This window comes from Nicrophorus vespilloides, unplaced genomic scaffold (assembly GCF_001412225.1).
Source record: "Nicrophorus vespilloides isolate i.1.1-1 unplaced genomic scaffold, Nicve_v1.0, whole genome shotgun sequence".
NCBI classification, from domain to species: Eukaryota; Metazoa; Arthropoda; class Insecta; order Coleoptera; family Silphidae; genus Nicrophorus; species Nicrophorus vespilloides.
This window is the reverse complement of record NW_017100115.1, coordinates 209,188-228,646: the sequence shown is the minus strand read 5'-3', so window position 1 is coordinate 228,646 and position 19,459 is coordinate 209,188. Positions and strand designations below refer to the sequence as shown.

Below are 19,459 nucleotides of genomic sequence, written 5' to 3'. Positions count from 1 at the left end.
TTTTTTTTTGACTTGCGGTGCGTCAATTTGCCTAGTGTTCATTGTGCGCTCTCCAAAATTCGCAGTGTTTAAATAATTTGTACATATAATTTGTTTCTTTTTTTATATACATATATATAAAATATTGCGTGTGTTGCGTTCATTTGTGTCGACAATCGTTTTTATCTATTTCCATTGGAATTGGTGAAGAAGGGTGCTGCGAGTATTTCATCCCCCGCAAAGAGAGTGAGCGAGCGCGAAGATACATTTGTGTGTGTGTGTAAGAGAGAGAGAATGATGAATATGGATGACGTGCAAACGGGGTTGGAGAAGATGAGATTGGGATCGACGAAGGCCCGAACGAATCAAAACAAACGAGATAAGAAGGACGTGGAGGAATCGTCTTCTTGTCCGTCTTCGCCATCGTCGTCGACGACGACGCCGATTGTCAATGGGAAAATGAAAAAGACGAGGAGGAAGATGAAAGGTAAACGATGCACTGTTGTGCAACAGACAGACAGACAAACAAACAAACAAACGAAAAACAAAAGAGACGACCTTGTGTCGTGTGACTAGATTATATAACTATGATTATTAATTGCATTTGTTCATCTCTCTTATCAAGTCTACACTCATTATTTAATTATGATTACTGATTTGTTTGTTTTTTTTTTACTCTTTTATTGTTTATTTTTTGTAATTTTGCAGGTGTATCGCATCAGGCGCGAATCGAGTTGCGGTCGAAAATAATCGCCGAACAGTGCGCTGCTGGTATCGATATGGAAAACATCATCGACTCGCCTACTGGACCAAAACATATCAACGGCAAGATCGAGCCGCAACCAAAGGAGCAGTCTTCGACGAAAGCCACAACCATATGCACAGCTCAATCTGAGCAAGCAACAGAGATTATACAGCAGAAACAGAAAAAGAGCAAAAAGAAACGCGGCGGTGGTAGCAGCAAGAACGAGAGTCCTGTAAAGGGTGTCTCGACAAAGGTTACAGCAAACGCCGTCGGACAATGTATGATTAACGATTGATCGATGATTGATTCAATATTGAAATTTACGTTCTTGTTGTTTCAGCTGTCGGCGTTGGAGGTGGTGCTGTTCACGAGAATCATGTGGGTAAGAAGAAAAACAAAGAGAATTTACAATCATCGGCCGACGTGACGCCTCGCAAGAAGAACAAGAAAGGCAGCGGAAAGAATCATCATGATCGTCAGCTGAATCATCACCACGTGCAGGAGGATGATAGCAAGTTCGAACCGTATCTGTGCAAGGACGAGGTGGTCAAGGGTTTGGCCGATGGGACGCTGGTGAAGGGCGTCATCAGGATCAACCCCAAGTTCCATACGGAGGCGTACGTGACGCGCGACGACAAGAGTCTGCAGGACTACTACATCGGAACGTTGACGGAGAGGAATAAGGCGCTCGAAGGGGACGTGGTCGTCTTGCGTTTGAAGCCGGAGGAGCAGTGGCGCGATGAACAGCCGCGCGCCTCCGTCGTTTACATCCTGGAGAAGGTGCATCCGAGGCTGTCCGTCGGCCAGTTGTCGATGTCCAAGGACAAGAAGGGCGTGATATTCAAGCCGCGAGATAAGCGCGTCCCCTTCATGACCGTGCTGGAGGTGAGTCTGCCCGCAAATTACATGAAGAATCCGCACAAGTTCGCCAACACCTTGTTCATGGGTCAGCTGATTGATTGGCCGGTGCCCAAGTTCGGGGTCGGCTCAATCACCGAGAACATCGGCAAGTCGAACGATCTGCTCGCCGAGACGAGGGCGATACTCCTCGAGCACCAGGTCAATTTCGCACCGTTCCCACCGGACTTTGACATATTCCTGCCGAAGTTCAAGGGAATCCCGATCAAGGAGTACTCGTACCGCGAGAACCTGACCGAAGAGTGCGTGTTCACGATCGATCCGCTCACTGCAAAGGATCTGGACGATGCCGTGTCCTGCAAGAGGCTGGAGAACGGCAACTACGAGGTGGGCGTTCACATCGCCGACGTCGCCTTCCATTTGGCCGAGAACACGCCGCTCGACGAGATGGTCTGCAGTAAAGCGACGACCACTTACCTGGTGGACAACGTGTACCACATGCTGCCGCAGGAGCTCTGCATGATGTGCTCCCTGCTGCCGGGCAAAGAGAATCTAGCGTTCTCCGTGTTCTGGGAGATGGACGACGATGGAGAGGTGCTGAAACATCGTTTCGCTCGCACCATCATCAAGTCCTGCTGCAAGTTGGCCTACGAGCACGCGCAAGACATTATCGAGAACGCGAGTCCCGTCGCCTCCGACTTCCCCGACATCCTCAACGATTGCGCCACGTTCGTCGAGGTGTGCGAGGCCGTCCGCACCTTGAACCGATTGGCGCATCGGTTGCGGGAGAAACGCGTGAAGAACGGCGCCATCCGCATCGATCAGATCAAGCTCGGCTTCACTCTGGACGGAAACGGCGATCCGGACTCGTACTACGTGCAGCAGATGCGCGATGCGAACCGCATGATCGAGGACTTTATGCTGCTCGCCAATATGACGGTGGCACGTCGCATCCACGACGACTTTCCGCAGATGGCGTTCCTACGGTGTCACGACGAACCCAACGGCCGGATGCTGAGCGATGTGAAGAGGACGCTCGAGATCATCGGCATCCACATCGGAATCGAGGATTCTTCAGCTCTCTCCCAGAGTCTCATCAAGTACGACACTGGCGATTATCTAGGTAACATTCAGAATTGTTCCTTTCCCTTCACTCATATTTTACTTTCTTTTTGTTTAGGATACGTGCGGCACGTGGCAATAAATCACATGTTGGCCAAGCCGATGGTGAGGGCAGAATACTTTTGCGCCGACGACAGATGCGTTTCGGACTTTCGCCATTTCGCACTTGCCGTCCCAATCTACACGCACTTTACGTCGCCGATCCGCCGATATCCGGACGTCATGGTACATCGTTTACTGTCGGCCAGTTTAGGTACGATGACGACGACGTTTTTATTTTCATTTCGTTTCGTACCAATTATTATGATATTTTGTATGATCAATGATAGGTTACACGCCGAAACCGGATTGGCCGGTGGCAAGGATACGCGAAATAGCCGACAACTGCAACAAGCAAAAGTACAACGCAAAGAGGGCCGGTGAGGCGAGCGTCGATCTGTACCTGGCGCACTACATCGAGAAGCGTCAACCGTTCCACGACGATGCGGTCGTCGTCGCCGTGCAGGAGAAGAGCTTCGATGCGATCACGCTGAACACTGGATCGCAGATACGCATCTACTCGAACGTGAATTGATTATCATGTCGAAATGATCATCATACTCTCTCTTTCTCTCCGTTTCTGATTTGCAGACCTTCGAGGAAGCCGTCCACTGTCACACCGAGTGCAACACGTACGGAGACAAGCAGATCTGGAAGATGAACGTGATATTTCCGAGCGGCGAGGATACGAACGCCGTGCTGCAGGTGGTCGAGCTGTTCCAGGTGGTTCAGGTGGCGCTGAACAGGAAGGACAAGACGAACAAGCTGGAGGCGCGTCTGATTCGACCCAAGCACGTAAAGTCCCTCTGATTTCTAGACATGATGCAGACAACTGTGTATACACACACGCTCAAACGATTATCAACGTCGTCACGTACGTTTCGTTTGATTGTTTTGTTATTGACGTCGTCGTCGTCGTCATCGATAAACGCGTGTACGACTGTTGACTTGAATTCCGACAGATCGGACCGGATGCGTCCATGTCTATCTGTCTATACCACCGATGAAGATATTTAGATAATGACGATGATTAATAAATTGAAATACAATCAATACCATTCTATATTTAGACGACACACTCACTATATTACTACTACTCACTCATTGAATCATTCATTAATTCATGCATCAACTCTCGACTGGTAAAAGAAAAAAAAAACGTACGGAAAGGTAACATTTTGCAATTATTAGAATTGATCAAATGATGATCAACGTGGCCGTGCAATAAACAAATCACTTGCATTGATTACTTGTCAAGTATCGTGTGAATGCCAAAGTATAAGCATTCTCATTTGAAACCTTTCTCTCTCACATTTGTTTTTATTCATTTTTTTTCTGCCTCCTGAAACTCCAAAAATTAGAAAACAAAAGAAAACACAACATTTCTTCCACACATGTATGTATATATATATTTTTTGTTGGAGTAAGTAACGAGACTTTACATAATCCTATTCGTTGTTCCTGTTTAACTATTAAATTATTCTCATCCTCGTTTCCATCATTTACTTTTTCTCTTTACAACGCACATAGTAATAGTAATAATAATATATAGTAATAATAACATGTACACACTTAGCACTAATTAACTAAAAAAAAAAAAGAAACCGTAAAAGGCGAATGATGATTCCGTTTCCTATGATCGGAGTTGAAACTTATTTACATCTCTCAATGGTAAACTTGTTGAACTTTTTATCACCTCTATCGTTCTTCGTCATCGTCGTCCACCTTACTTCATTGGTGAAGACGACAAAAACAAACAAACTCGACGAATCGAACACGTGCACTCTCGTATTTAATTATTATTCTATTAATTATATAAAATTCAATTTAAACGAACAAAAAAATAGAGAGAGATAGATTTTGTTTTGTTTAAACCTAAACTAAAAGAAAGTAATTTTGAGCACGAACTAATAATAATCATAATAAATAGAGGTTTGGTAATTGTATATGTATATATATGTATAATAATAATTATAACAAACAAACGCAACGAAAGAAAGAGTGAGAGAGAAAAAAAAAAGAGATAAATTCGTTGTTTTTGTTCATTTGTTTTTTTTTGTATGTTTAATTTGAATTGGTTTAAAAATTTGCCGCCTACTAACAAGAAAATATGAATATATACGATATTGTTGTCATGGTAATTACGTTAAGTAACAGAATTGTTTTGTGGGCGGGGCGACCCTTTTTTCTTTTGCTGCGGATAAATAAATTAATTAATTTAAAAAAAATTTAAGAATGAAAAAAAAAAGGAAGTGCGCGAACAATGTTTATATAAATTGTATACAAAATCATCAGTCGTGTGTTTTATGTTTTTTGGGGGGATGGGGGGGGATTTCACCTCCCCGCAGTTGTTCATGTTGTCATCATTTGCATCATCATCATCGTAGTTGTCGTCGTTCTATGATTGTATGATATCTGTTGTTTTTGTTGTTGTTGTTGTTCTACCTTCTTCTGTTTTGTTAATAATTGTAGGGACCGTAGGCGGCGGATCCGGTGGTATAGTACGGACCTGCGTAGGCCTGCGGCGTCGGAAGCGGATATCCGCCGTACGCGTACTGCTGCTTCTGCGGATACACTGGAAACACACAGAGAGAGAAAGAAGGAACGGTTCGGTTAGATATGCAATTTCGGCACTTCCCCGAAGATGGCGGCTATCATGATGATGCATTTCCAGCCACCATCGAAGGGACATCATCATCAACAAGTACTACTTCTATCTATTTAGAACTCTGTGTCGTGTCAACTAACTCGCTAACTACTAACAACTACTGGTGGGGATGTTTTGGGTAAAAGCCGGAGAGAGAGAGAGAGAGAGAGAGAGAAAGCTTAAGCAAAACAATCTTGATTGTTTGTATAGATAGATAGATATAAAGAGACAGATTTAGAGATAAAGTAGAGATTCTAAATGATTATGTTTATATGTACATGTTCTAGATGGCTATGGTTTTGTGGCAAGGGGGTGTGGCTAAGGCAGCGGCCATCAATCCCGCTGAATATTTCCATAGCAACGATGAATGTTGATGTGATATTGCTATGGAAACTAGCGCGGATTGAGAACCGTCGCCGCTAGTTGGTTAGTAGGAGGGGTGTGACATCATGATATTGTGGTTAGATATGTGAGTGTTAGTGAAAGAAGAGGAAGAGATAGAGAGTAGAGGGTGTTACCAGGCATTAGATACTGCATATTGATAGCCTCCTCGCGTTCTCTTTCACCGCGCAGACAAATGGCAGCTCCAGAAAAGAGGATGGCCGCGACAAGAGACCAGAGGACCCCGACCCAGGCTAGCATGTAGCTCCAGTCGTAGTTGAAGCGCGTGCGATCGCGCAGCACCTGGTGGCAAGCAGAGAAAACGCGATTCAGTTCTCTGATTTTTTCTTTCTCATTTACCTGGCATTATGTATTGCATATTATTGAGCTGCTCCTGCTGCTTCTCGCTATTCAGGCAGCACGAACCGAACAGGAACAGGAAGAACGAGAAGCACGCCGAAAATACGCCCATCCAGCCCAAGACGAGGCTCCAATCGTAAGAGACTTCCGTGTTGTCTTGCAGCACCTGCATCATCTCATCGTCAAACAATAACAATAACAAAAATAGTAGGCGTCGCATCAATCAATCCATCCATAGTTGGCAATTGTCACAAATTATGTACATATATATATCGAGAGAGAGAAAAAAAACAATACACAAAATAAATGGTATGAAACCAATCAAAAGCATTGATACAATAATCAAATCAGCGACCAATCGGAACACAGAAGCGCGCGTCATTGCTATCAACAAGACCCGCCCACTTTGCGATCTCATTGGTTGAATTCGTCGCAATTCGGTTCCGATCGTCGCAATGACCAATCAACTCGTATTTATTAACTTACGCTGCTCCACTGTTGCGGGTACTCCTCTCCGACGACCTTCTCGCGTTCGTAATAGTCCACCCCGTGCCAGAGACCCATCGCGCCGGCGCTCAGAAGACCTGAAAATCAACAATTGATGATGTTAACGGAAACTAGATGGCGTGAGGGAGGTAGACGTGGATTGAACTTTGACCCAATTCGCACGCCCTCTCGTGCACACGTGGGGGGTGGGAAGAAACTTACATGCGAGCAGCATGAGGATTGCCGTGGCCGTGATGTTTCCAGGTGATCGCCTCCAGCATCCCGTCACTCCGGTGCAGAAGGCAGAGAAGATGGCTAAAAAGGAGATGACGAAGAGGGCGATCATCGATCTGCCCATATCTGCAAAAGACACAAAAGTTATTTTTCTTCTTCATCAACTTTGAATGAATTAATTATTAGCAAAGAGTTGGCTTTATTAAAAGAAAACAATAGAAAACAAAACAAAAGTTATTGTTTTTGTTTTTGGAATGTCGATGGCCTGCGAGAAGTAGGATGAACAGCTGCTTCTGTCCGAAAACGAACGGTGGTTTCCTTCGTGCATACGTACATATCCAAAGAGGAATTCCTCATCGCCTACGGTTTTCCTCGCGATTTCGATTCGAATTTCTAATTTGCCGTTGCTGCTCCGTTCCGCAACGCAACGCACGCAACACATAATAACCGATATTTACGCAGAAAGAAGAAAAAAGAAAAACGCAATCCACTTCCGATTCGAAACGTCAATTCTATTGATGCGTTTCCATGGTAATCATCATAATTAGCCCTTTGGTTTTCGGGGCTGTCCAAAGAATACGACCAAAGTGTAAATCCTGCTTGTCGTAAGAGGCGACTAAAAGGATGACGATCAAGAGAGAGAAGAGAAGAGAACTTACGCAATTTGGTCCAGGCGTCATCGGTGAAGTTTCCGGTCTCGTTGTTGTCGTCCGGTATGAAGTAGTTGATGTTGTTGCAGTGCGTCTCCACCGGACTAAGATAAGTTTTTACTGCACAAAACAAAAACAAAATATTACTAATTTGCAATTACTTTTGATAGTTGGTAACAGTTATAAACTTTTCACTGACATTGACATTTCAATCAGCTGATCAAATGACGCTATCGTTCAATTCGGATTTTGATCCAATAAATTCGTGTTTGAATAATTATTTCATTACACGCCATTCTATTCGTTTCATTCATTCATTCATTTCGTGCATAGTTGATTAGTTAGCAATGAACGGCTTCTTTTCGGGTCTTCGATGTGTTACCGTTACTCGTCTGTCTGTTGCTGCTGCTGCTACTTGATATGCATTTCGAGCCACAGCCGCCTCGCACGTAACGCAATGTACGTTGTATATAGCACCGTTGCCAGGCGACCGAGAAAGAAATGAATATCGAGAGAATCGGTGCCACGACACCACAATTTGTCCAATTATTCTTTGTTTCTCGCCTGCTTGTTTTCGAACGCAATTGATTATTATTAATAATTCGCATGCATTCGTAACAATGCTAATGAAGGCGCGCCTTGATCTCGTCTCTCGCTTTGTACTGCTGCTGCTGCTCGAGTAACACGTAACGTTCATTGGTTGCATCATCGTCCTATTATAATCATCATCGCCACAAATGCAAATTGCGTTCGCTAAGGCCGATTATCTAACGCCTCGCTAAGAATGCAATAACAATCAAGACGGCAAATAAAAGAAACTCGAGTAATTGTTGTTGTTGTATTGTGCGAAAGACGGACGCAAATGGTGCGCGTACAACGCAAACAAGATGGTGGCGCTATCTGCCGCGGTGTCAAATTGCTAATCGATGCGGTCACACACACACACACGCGCATTTCCATGCAAGTTCAAATACCGAAAGAAGTATCCGCGCGGAGCGAAACGGTTGTTTGCTCTCGAAATATTATTTACTTGCGCTCTTCCTTCTCCTTCGAGCGAGCGAGCGATGATGTAAACGATGCGGCAACGTCGCCGCTCAATATATTCAATTGACAGGTGTCAGTGTCAGTTGATTGATTGATTCGTTGTTTTTGACTTACCTGTCGGTGGTCGCTCCTTCGGGTAGCAAATTCTGAAGAGTCCTTTCGTCCGCGTGTAATAGTAGTACTTCGAGTTGACGCTGTCGAGAAGCGCCTGACTCTGGGCATCGCTGTGCTTGCTCAAGAAATCCTAATAGTAACAACAAAAACAAAAAACAAACACACAGAAATTAGTCAAGTTGGCCGTTTGTTAAATAGGGGCGACATGAGAGAGAGAGAGAGAGAAAGAAAGAGAGATAAATAAATGTATTCAATTCAACGAGGGTTCGTCTCTTGATCGATCATCGAAATCACCTCGTAAAACAGCTTTATTCGATAAGCAAACGTTTTTTTTCTGTATTTGAACGCATGCCAAAACAGTTTCATATCAATTAAAAAACTATTGCAGAATTATTAATTAATTACTGTTTTGAGGTGAGGGTTCGTGTCTTCAGTTTCTTTTCAAAATCACTTGTTTTGTTTTTCGTTATTCAACTGTTTCTCTATGATTCAACCAATTGTGTTTACGTCACCGCGAGATTTTAATTAGTCATTATATGGATGGAGAGAGAGAAAAAAAGGAATAATGTTCATATGTTTTTTTTTGCCCGCATTCGTTTATTTTTATTTTCAATTGTTCGATCAATTGATGTTTTTATTGCGATTTTAACGTTTTCCAATTTACGTTTTTCCTTTTTTTATTTTTTTTTTTAATTGCCCGATTGCTGCAAAGCTATTGCGATGTGCACTCGTTTTGTGTTTTCTTACTTCTTTTTTTTGTACTCGTTTTCGAAACGTTTTCGTTTTCTCTATTGCAAAATGGAGATGGCGGTAGCGGCAGAGACCGGTCGCCGTGGTTACTGTTGTTGTTGTTGTTGTATAATTAAAATGGAAGCTGCTGCTGCTGCTTGGCAAACTTCCTGTTTTCGCGAAACGAAACGAAACGACCACACTATATTTGCCAGATAGACCTGTTCCATTTCGCATTCATCTCTCTCTCTTTATATCAAACTCCATTTCACGTATTGCTGCCAACGAGTATTACGAGCGAACGCGAAAAACAATTGAGTCGTTTCCATTTCTGCGGACGCGGCCGCCGCGACCTCCGGAATTCCAGAAGGGAACGCACAAACAACAACAACATCAACACACCCTTGTCTCTCTCTCTCTCTCTTTCTTTTTTCATCTGGAAATATGCGTGTGCAATGAGATGAAAAGGGAAAAAAGATGCAAAGCGAAGGTCGTCGTTACGTTGCGTAATCGCAATCATATAATCATATGTTTTCTGTCATTTTTGACGTTTCAAAATTTTCATTTCAAATTTGTATGCTTTTTCGTTTTCCAATTCAATTGTTTCTTTCAATGACGTGCGGCGTTACGAAAACAATCGAATTAATTCAAACAGTCACGCGATTATTCATTTATATAATTATTATTAATTAATTAATTAATTAATTAATGTTGGTATTGATGATGTTAATGTGTCTATCGTCGCCGTGGGAAACGGAAACCCTGGTGGATTCGGTCGCGTCTCGAGGATTTCAATTGCAAAAAAAAAATCCCCCAGATTTGTATCGTTTTTATTTATTTTTTATTTACTGTTGCTGCGACTGCTTCTGATATTTACATTTTATTAATTGCGATTGGGCATTAAAGCGTGCAGCGGCGTATTAATCGAGGCCGTGACTAATAATATAATCGAATCGTTTAAATCTCGCGTTCGGATTGAATTCTGATTCGCGTGGACGAAGAATTTAAATTTTTTCGCGACTTTGACATTTGTTGCACTGTCATTTTGACGTTTCTGCTGCTGCTGCTGCGGGGAATTCGCGAATCGTGCGTGGAATGCGCGCGCGTCCTTGATCGGGCACGGCGAATAAATACGTCCCCCTCATCACCTTGACGACCGAAATAACTCCGTGTATTAAATATAATCTCCATGGTGATGATGATGATGATGAAAAGTTTAATTTTGTATCTGTTCTGTCGAAAGAAAGTGGAGGAATGTCGAACGCATCGAAGTTGGCGGTGGGAAAGGAAAATATCAGGAAGCGAGAAACGGAGAAATCCCTTCACATTTTACATAACTCGAGAGCGGAAAAAAATGCAAAAATACACATTTCTGCACGTTCAATTAGCAATTCGCAAATGCATTGAGTGTACTTGGTGTAGTATATTTATCGATTTCCTCCTCGGTCGAAGCGCGCAGACTGATGAAAGCGGTTCGAATTTGCGAAATGTATGGTTTTATTAATAATAATAATAACAGTTGATTTGAACGACATTTTCCATTTCGAACGGTCGTTAAAATCATAAAGTAGAAAGTGAAACATCGATTGTTTTTGGAGCACGCTTCGATTTAGAAAAAATATATATATTTTTTTTTTGTTTTCTTGCTTTTCGGTCGAAACTAAAGTAAAAGATTATGTTGATGCTGCTGCATGCAGCAGGAAGGAAAGAAAGTGGAACGCGAACCGGACTCGGCGGCGGCGGCGGCGCTCATCTTTTCTTCGTCTTCGTCTTTCGCATCGAGCGCGCGCCTCCTGCATTCCGAAAATCAACCGAAACACACCTCTCGCAAACAAAGAACCGGTCGCCTTGGTTACCTTACCACCATCTTCTGCAAATGCCAACTGTTTTTCTTTTTTGATACGACAATTTCGTCCATCCATCGCAAGTCAAATATTCCTTATAACCTAATCAGATATTTGTATTCAGCGCACGCTACTTGCCAAGTAATTATTCAGATATTGATAATGTGTATGCAAAGGCCCATAGATGGCGTAATTCGCGTGGGTCGCGGAATTACTATTAGACTATTGAATGATCGGTCAATGATTCGTGGAATGTGATTCACATTCCGAAAACGTCCTTTGTTTTTGTTTCCTTCATTTATTCCAATTTGTGTTCTATCTTTCTCTCTCTTTCTCTCACTCTTTTGTTTGTGGTAGCATTTCAAACATATTGTCACGAAATCGAAATTCTATTGGCCATATTAACACATTTCTCCATGGCAACAATAATAACTATTTATTATGACAGTTGTTACAGGTGTCATTGGGGTTAGAGAAACGTCAAAAAAAAAAAGGTTTTCGTGTCCGTAAATCACAGACAATCGAGAAGTAGTAGTAGTACGTGACCGTTTCCAATTGCCACGAACCTTTTCATCCTTTGTCGTCCTCTATTATATAATGGGAGAGAAAAGAGAGATCATCTACCTGCGGCGGGCGGGTAGACCCGAAAAAATACAATACAATAGAATAAACAAAAGACTACTACTATTACAATGCACGCCTGTTGCCGTTTTTCTTCTTCATCTTCATCATCTTCAGCAAAAACAGGTGGTTGATGTTGAATCGATCTTTCAGAGAAAAACACGTTTCGTTCGTTCGGGTTTCTATTTCTAAACACGTGAAACTGTTATCGTTTTGGTCGCCATGGCGATGAGCAATAATAGCCAATGATGATGAAACCGTATTCATTTTTTTTTCTTCTTCCTGTACAACTCACAGGTAATTTGATTTATTTTTTTTTTCATTTCTTCTTTTAATTGCGTTCCGAACGCGCGAGCGTAATTAATAAATAGAGATGGATGAAACGGAACTTACTCAGATTGACTATAATAAATTAACAACTAGTCTCATTTCTTTCGAAGTGTGAATTATTTCTTTTCTTTTGCGGTACATTTGTTTGCTTGAGGCGCCCGTATATCCAAAAAGAAAGAGAAAAACAAAATGAAGACAGAGAAATAAAATGTAGAATTTGTTTTCCTCAGGTATTTGAATAATTTTAATTAGAATGCTGACCGCGTCAACTGAAGGGAACTTTCTAAAGCGTTTCCGATCCTCGTACACATTCAATAATAATAATAATACATACGTACGTAAGTACGTACGTAAGTGGATACGGTTACTTATACGGATGGGACCTCGTAACGTTCAGGTATGCAAACATCCAAAACAAAAAAAAATAAAATAGAACAAACCAAAAACAATATCGAAATTGCTCCAAGTTTTTCGACCATATTTCGACTCTGACACGATTTCCGCTTTTGTTTTGCGCCAATTTCGGTTGTTTATTATTAATTTTTTCTTTTCGTTGTTGTTGTTTCTTTTCACAAATTGGAAAGTCGCGCGTGCATTCAATCCTCCCTCCACCGCATATTACCACTGCAGCTTCGACATTCCAACGTTTCTTTTTTTTTTGTTTTGTTGTAATTTTTATTAAAGTAAATTTATTGGATTTTGATGACGTTCAGGAATTTCGTTTTCAGATCGGTCAATTAAAAACCAATGATGGCGTCTCTGACACCACATTGACACCTCCCCTTTTTCGCATTCTCTATTGTTTTTTTGTTTTGTTTTGTTGTTTTCGTTTCGCTAAAGGTCACTTTGATTTTCGTTGTTTGTTTATTTTTCCGTATGTTCTCATGACAACGATACCTGTTTGAACGCAGCATATGCGATGATGATGCTGCGTTCAGATCGAGTGAGCGAACTAATGGCGTCTCTTCTTTTCAGAGGAAGAAATTCCGTCTCGACGTGATTTAGCACGTGATGTGGATGAAATATGTTAATGGATTAGTTAATAACTTACTTGTATTTCTGCCCTTTTGACTTCGATGCGTAACCAATTGTCGGTGGCGAAGGCGATGGTGAGGAGGGTGACGGCGATGATCGAAGTGATCGTCGCCAGACTCAAAGTCACAGCCGAACAAGGCATCTTATCTATCCAATCTATTACTTCCTTACTTCTGTTACTGCTGCTGCTGCTCTCACTCAATCACTTTGGAGAGTTGAACGCTAGCGGAGAACACGAACACCGCGGAAACACAGGACACTCACGCGGCAAATCCTCTCTACCTGTTGCTTCTTCTGCTACTACTTCTTCTTCTTATTCTTTTCTTATTGTTGTATCGTCGGAGGATACGGGTCCAATCGCGCGTACTAGCTTCTCGAGAATGAGAGAATACTTCTTTTTCTTCACTTCCCTGACCGCATACCTCTCCTCTACCTGAGTTCACCGCACAACAAAGGTAAGAAGGAGCGAGCGCGCGCGCATCTTGCAACTTTCTCGAATTCAAATAATGAACGAAGACGAAGAAAAGCAAGTGCAGTTGCAGTCTCAACATTTGTAATTGCATTTGGAAGTGGAAATTTTGAAAGTATTTGAAATCTGTAAATAAAATTTGAATTTGCAAGTGTATGCAACCAATGCAACTCGTGCAGGGATTTTTCGTGCGTTCGCTCGTTGTCGGTTGGTAAACTTTCAAACTGTCCGGTTGCTAGGCGCTCAGTTTTCGTAGAGGGCGCATCTATCGTGTGTTAGATTGACAGAAAAACAAAAGTTTTGTTTTGAAAAAACGAAGAGTGTTTTTGGCGGAGGATTTGGGTAAGATTGCGAGGTGCGAAAATGTCGGTTACAGTCGCCGCTGATAAACGGTTCGATGATAATCTGTTCGAAATCCTGAAGGAGCGTCGAACTCTCACCAACTTCCTGGACACGGTGTTCGGCTTCCTGAAGCGCCGGTAAGTTTACGAACATAACCTCAAACGCCATCGATTGAGTTCGGCTTTTGTTTATGTTTGCAGGACGGATTTTTATCAGGTGGCCGAGACGAATGCGTCACCTGTGGGATTGCCGAAGGGATTGGCCGAGACTATCTTGAGGAATTGTTACTACAAGTGGGAGAAGTACGAGGAGCCGTTGGTGGTTGCAGATGAGGCCTCGACAACGAAGCAGTCGACCAAGAAGAAAACAGCTAAAGGTGACAACAAAGGTGGTGAATTCAGTACGGCGGACAGTTACAATGGAGCTGTCCAAGAGAATTACTCGTGGGCGCAGACCATCTCCGATCTGGACGTCACGATCAAGATACCCGAGGGGGTGAAGGCTAAACAGCTGGATGTAAAGATCGAGGCGCAGAGTATTTCGGTGCGAATGTTGCAGGATGGTGGCGAGACGATCCTCGCCGGTGATTTTCCCAGAAAGGTGAAGCCGACGGACGCGATTTGGTCGGTGGTCGGTGGAAAGCTCGAGATTCATCTGGATAAGGTGGCGGACGTGTGGTGGGATAAGCTGCTCGAAGCCGAGAGTAAGCTCGATCTCACCAAGATCGACTGCTCGAGACCGTTCGAAGAGTTGAGCGACGAGGCTCAGGCGAAGATCGAAGAGCTGACGTGGAATCAAGAGCGGCGACGGCAGGGTTTGCCCACTTCGGAGGACGTCGTCTTCGAGGATAACCTGAAGAAGGCTTGGAACGCGGAGGGTTCACCGTTCAGCGGCCCCTTCGATCCCAAGTCCGTCGTCAGGCATTAATCGGAGAGCGGAGATCCGTATGTAAATAATATTGCATTTCTTTTTCCCGCCGCCTCGATCCGTTCTTAAATTGTACTTAGGCAACCCGATCGGCGTCTTTTCGTTCGCACAGTTGCCGATCGCATTTTACCTTTTTATCGCGTTATCTCGATCCCTTCTTCGCAGGGTAGTCAACTTTTATATATATATATTTTTTTTAATATTACCTTTGTAAATATATCGTTTATTTATTTAATCTTGAAATTGTATTTTCAAGTATATTTACATATTGATGATTATGATAATCCTAATAATAATGTTAAAAAAAACCTTTCCTGTGGAATCCTGAAAAAAAAGTTGCTCCTGCTGCTGTAATAATCATACATCATCCATGATCGTGTCAAATTCAAACTTTAGAATTTTCAATAGAATAGTAATAACGATGATCATCAATTGAATTATTTATTTCATTCAATTTACTCGAAACATACAAACTTTGAAATAGGTCAATTTATTTATAACATAACAATTGTAATTCCCTCATTCTTTTATTATTATTATTATTACTTTCCAATCTGTTCAATGAATTGTAAATTCTGTTGCAGTAAGTAAACAAACACACGTCAACAACAACAACACCAAAACAAGAATATGTATTCTGTTTGTGTCTTGATGCTCGTTTTCTTTGTGAAGGTGGTGATGATTAGACAACTTTGTATCTTGCCTTGCTGAAGGTGTGGTGGCCGGCCGTCTGCAGTTTGAGCAGTTCCTCTTTGATGAGCCTGGTGATCTCCGATTTCGCTTTGGATACGGCGATGTCGCTCGTGCTCTCGATCGCCAAATAGAGTTTGCGTTCACCGTCCGGCGCGGATTTCCCGGTTGGAACGTAAGTGCCTCGCACCGTGATGCCGGCCTCCGAGTACTCGGATATCTGCGCGAGAGCCTCCTTGCTCGTCACTCTCCAGCGCGCCTGCTGTGGGAAATCGTTGATCTCCAACTCCTCCTCGTACTTCCTGAACGTCTGCTCAGATTCTTCCTCGCCGCGATCGTCCTCGTCCTTCGGCTGATAGTTTAGTCTCGTGTTCAGTTTTGCAGCCAATTGTTCGGCGACCGTTTTTGCAGTGATCAGTGGATGAGAACCGGATCCTTTGAGGATGGATTCGGCCGCCTGCTGCGTCGCGAACTTTGTGTCAGTTCCCATGCTCTTGCTCAGGTTGATCTTGGAGGCCAACTTCTTGGCCAGCTCCAGTTTGTCGGCGGCCGTGTGCTGCTGCAACTGTTGCTGCGACTGCATCTGCTGCTGCGATTGTTGCGAATTACCACCACCACCAGCGCTCGATGATGAAGCTGCGTTCGCCGCACCTCCTGCCATCGGCGCCTTTATCTCCTTCACTATCCTCTTCGTCGCAAACATGCTTTCTATTTGCTGATCTATGTCGTGTTCCAGATCCTCGTCGTCCGAATCCTGCAAACCGAGCGCGGCCTTCTGGAACTTCTTGCGTTCGTTCGCGGCCGCCGCCTCGGTTTCGTCGAATTTGAATCCTTTGCCGCTGAAACCGCCTCCGGTATGGACCTTCTTTCCTTCCGCCTCCTGCTTCGCCTTGTACGTGTCCCAGAGGGTGCGCAACGCTTCCGGCACCGTCACCTGCGCCAAATCGAACGCCCTTATGATGTCGCCCGAGTATCGCTCCTGCTCTGGCGTGATGAACGTGTACGCGAATCCCTTGTTGCCGGCTCTTCCCGTCCTGCCGCATCGATGCACGTAGTCCTCGTAGTGATTGGGACAGTCGTAGTTTACGACCAAGATCAGTTGCTTTACGTCTAATCCTCGTGCCGCCACCGACGTCGCCACCAGCAGCTTGACTTTTCCCGATTTAAAGTCGATCATCGTCGAATCCCTGTCGAACTGATCGATGCCGCCGTGCAGACTCATGCAATTGTACGACGCTTTCATCAGGTCCTTGAGGAGGATGTCGGCGTTTTCCTGCTTATCCACGAACACAATGATGCTGCCGTGCTCCTGATAGTGACCGAGCAGTTCGAGCAGTTTGAGGAACTTTTGATCCTCCTCCAATATGACGACGTTCTGTTCGACCTCCTTGCATACCACCGATCTTCCGCCCACTTGAATCTCGATGGGACGTTGCAGGATGCGACGCGCCAACGCCTCCATCTGTCTCGGGAACGTCGCACTGAACATGACCGTCTGTCTGTCTGGTCTTACGTTGTCGATGATCCTCATTACCTACATCAGAAATAGTCAGCATCATCTGTTAGATATCATGTATGTTTTTACCTGCGGCTCGAAACCCATGTCGAACATTCGATCTGCCTCGTCGAGCACGATGTACGTGACCCTACGCAGATTGGTGACTTTTCCGCTGTTCGCTGCGAGCATGTCGATCATTCTTCCAGGCGTGCAGACGATGACTTCGGCTCCTCTCTTCAGTTCGGCAATCTGTTCGGAGATGCCCGTTCCGCCGTAGACGCAGACCGCGTGCAACCCGAGACTCTTGGTGAATCGTTTAATGTCCTTTCCAATTTGCATGCAGAGTTCGCGCGTCGGCGTCATGATTATGGAGACGGGTCCGTCCGTCTCCTCCAGCTGCGGCTGGTCCAGTATGTGTCTAAACATCGGCAACAGAAAGGCAAGTGTTTTACCGCTGCCCGTTTTCGCGATCCCAATTAAATCTCTACCTGACATAATTGCGGGGATCGCCTGCGTCTGAATCGGCGTCGGTCGCTCGAAACCGAGACGCCTCAGCACGTTCATTTCTTTCGTCGAGACGCCGCACTGCGCCCACGTCTTTATCGGTTTCGGACAGCCACGACCTACAAAATCAAACCAAACAAACACAATTTACAACAACAACAACAGTTTCACGTCGCTCACCTTTCACACGGATCCCCTCGAGTTCCTCCTTATACGCGTCCACCTCTTCGTTCGTCATCCTCGCAATCTCCGGCACCTCCACGTAAAAGTTCTTGCGAAACGAAGCGTACGACACCTCGCTGTGATCTATCTTGGCCAACTCCTTCTTCTGCTTGTTGGCGATGTTCGCTGCGGTATCCTTCAAATCTTCGATTTCCTCCTCCGAAGAGTACTCCAATCCGTCCTGATTCTGCTCGATCAATTCACCCTTGTTCGTCACGATCTTCGCCTTCGTCGCAACACCCGTTACAATGACCATCGCTCCCCTTCGCTGAACATCGCCAGATGTTGCTGACATCGTCGTCGTCATCGTCGACATCATAGTTGTTGACGAGGAAAGAGTCTTTCCCTTCCTCACGTCGATCTTCGTTATTTTCCTCACCTCCTCCTGCACACCACGCATGTACTCGTCCAACGGATCCACATCCTCCTTCACCTCAACTTCCATCTCCTCCTCTTCCTTCTCCACAACTTTATCCTCATCCTCAGAGTCGTTTTCCAATGACCATTTCTTCATATTTGCTTGCGTCATCTCCTCTTTCTTCGGCGGCTCTTGCTCGTCCTTTTGCTTTCTCTCTGCTCTCCATCTCTCTATCCTTTCACGTCTCTTCTGCATCTCCAGCTCCAACTTCTTCTGTTCCTCTTCCTTATCCAAATTGGTCGGATCGAAGGGCAACTCTCCACCTCCACCCGACTGATCATCTTTTCCCTTTGGTGACTTTGATTTACCTCTCCTCTCCTTCTTACCGATCCTACCACCACCACCTCCTCCACCAGCACCCGTTCTCTCCTTGCTTTCAATTCCGCCAACACCTCCTTTCCTATCTCTCTCTCTGCTGTGTGATCTCCTACGATCTCTCTCCCTCGATCTGCTCCTCTTATCCCTCGATCTACTCCTCCTGTGTCTGCTCGATTTGTTGGAACGTTCCTTTTCCCTGCTCCTCGATCGGCGCCTCTTCCTCTCCAAACTTCTGCTCCTTTCGCGCCTAAAACAACAACAACCACAACAAAAAAACAATTTAAATTAATTCAATGAAAATTATAATTTCACAAATGAATACTGACCCGCCGCTTCGAACCATCTCTCTATTATATGTCTTTAGATAATACTAAACATAACCTAATCCGCTGATGATCGTGCCCACTACTAACAAAACATTACGCGAAACGAACCAAGGCACTGCAAGGCACCACCACCACCACGAAATAAGCAAACAAACATCACCAAACGAATACCAACCGAACCGAACACACTTCAAAAGAAATACCAACAGACTATTAGAAAAATCCCCATCCACAAAGCAGGATGTTGCAGGATGGACGAAACATCAAGATATCCAATTTACAGGAATGTTTGCAGGCGAACAGAAGACAATCAAATTGCAATTGTTATTTAATACTATTCAATAATGAAATAAAGAAAAATAATTCAAACTATGGTGTTTTAATGGTTTTTAACAAAAATTCAAAGAAAACATTCCACACATTCCAAAACGTCAAAAAGCAAAAATTCCACACATTCCAGAAACGTCAAAAAACAAAAATTCCAAACATTCCACACATTCCAGAAACGTCAAAAACAAAAATTCCAA

The 19,459-nt window shown here is 43.9% G+C and overlaps 4 protein-coding genes across 6 annotated transcripts; 2 read left to right on the top strand and 2 right to left on the bottom strand.

Moving 5' to 3' along the window:
* The first annotated feature begins 3 nt into the window (after nucleotides 1-3).
* On the top strand, nucleotides 4-4,279 carry LOC108568813 (DIS3-like exonuclease 2). The gene is made up of 6 exons (XM_017930109.1): nucleotides 4-466; nucleotides 688-1,002; nucleotides 1,065-2,705; nucleotides 2,763-2,957; nucleotides 3,034-3,269; nucleotides 3,335-4,279. Exons 1-6 carry the CDS (start codon nucleotides 274-276, stop codon nucleotides 3,551-3,553), a joined length of 2,799 nt encoding a protein of 932 aa, XP_017785598.1. The 5' UTR covers nucleotides 4-273; the 3' UTR covers nucleotides 3,554-4,279.
* Nucleotides 4,280-5,068: 789 nt separating this feature from the next.
* LOC108568809 (transmembrane protein 114) lies at nucleotides 5,069-13,525 on the bottom strand. Of its 3 annotated transcripts, none has more exons than XM_017930103.1 (7): nucleotides 13,235-13,524; nucleotides 8,660-8,789; nucleotides 7,511-7,621; nucleotides 6,840-6,977; nucleotides 6,618-6,715; nucleotides 6,132-6,297; nucleotides 5,069-5,318 (listed from the first exon to the last, which is right to left on the bottom strand). In XM_017930103.1, the coding sequence occupies exons 1-7, from the start codon at nucleotides 13,358-13,360 to the stop codon at nucleotides 5,203-5,205; spliced, it is 885 nt and encodes a 294-aa protein (XP_017785592.1). In that variant the 5' UTR covers nucleotides 13,361-13,524; the 3' UTR covers nucleotides 5,069-5,202. The 3 variants fall into 3 exon arrangements, with proteins under 3 accessions (XP_017785592.1, XP_017785593.1, XP_017785594.1); XM_017930104.1 differs by lacking the exon at nucleotides 6,132-6,297 and adding an exon at nucleotides 5,909-6,074; XM_017930105.1 differs by lacking the exon at nucleotides 5,069-5,318 and having other exon boundaries at nucleotides 5,986-6,297; nucleotides 13,235-13,525.
* A 201-nt stretch (nucleotides 13,526-13,726) lies between these two features.
* Nucleotides 13,727-15,193, top strand: LOC108568811 (nudC domain-containing protein 3). The gene is made up of 2 exons (XM_017930106.1): nucleotides 13,727-14,166; nucleotides 14,230-15,193. Exons 1-2 carry the CDS (start codon nucleotides 14,051-14,053, stop codon nucleotides 14,954-14,956), a joined length of 843 nt encoding a protein of 280 aa, XP_017785595.1. The 5' UTR covers nucleotides 13,727-14,050; the 3' UTR covers nucleotides 14,957-15,193.
* A 190-nt stretch (nucleotides 15,194-15,383) lies between these two features.
* Nucleotides 15,384-19,230, bottom strand: LOC108568812 (probable ATP-dependent RNA helicase DDX46). The gene is made up of 4 exons (XM_017930107.1): nucleotides 18,933-19,230; nucleotides 17,829-18,853; nucleotides 17,232-17,767; nucleotides 15,384-17,180 (listed from the first exon to the last, which is right to left on the bottom strand). Exons 1-4 carry the CDS (start codon nucleotides 18,947-18,949, stop codon nucleotides 15,639-15,641), a joined length of 3,120 nt encoding a protein of 1,039 aa, XP_017785596.1. The 5' UTR covers nucleotides 18,950-19,230; the 3' UTR covers nucleotides 15,384-15,638.
* Nucleotides 19,231-19,459: the final 229 nt, after the last annotated feature.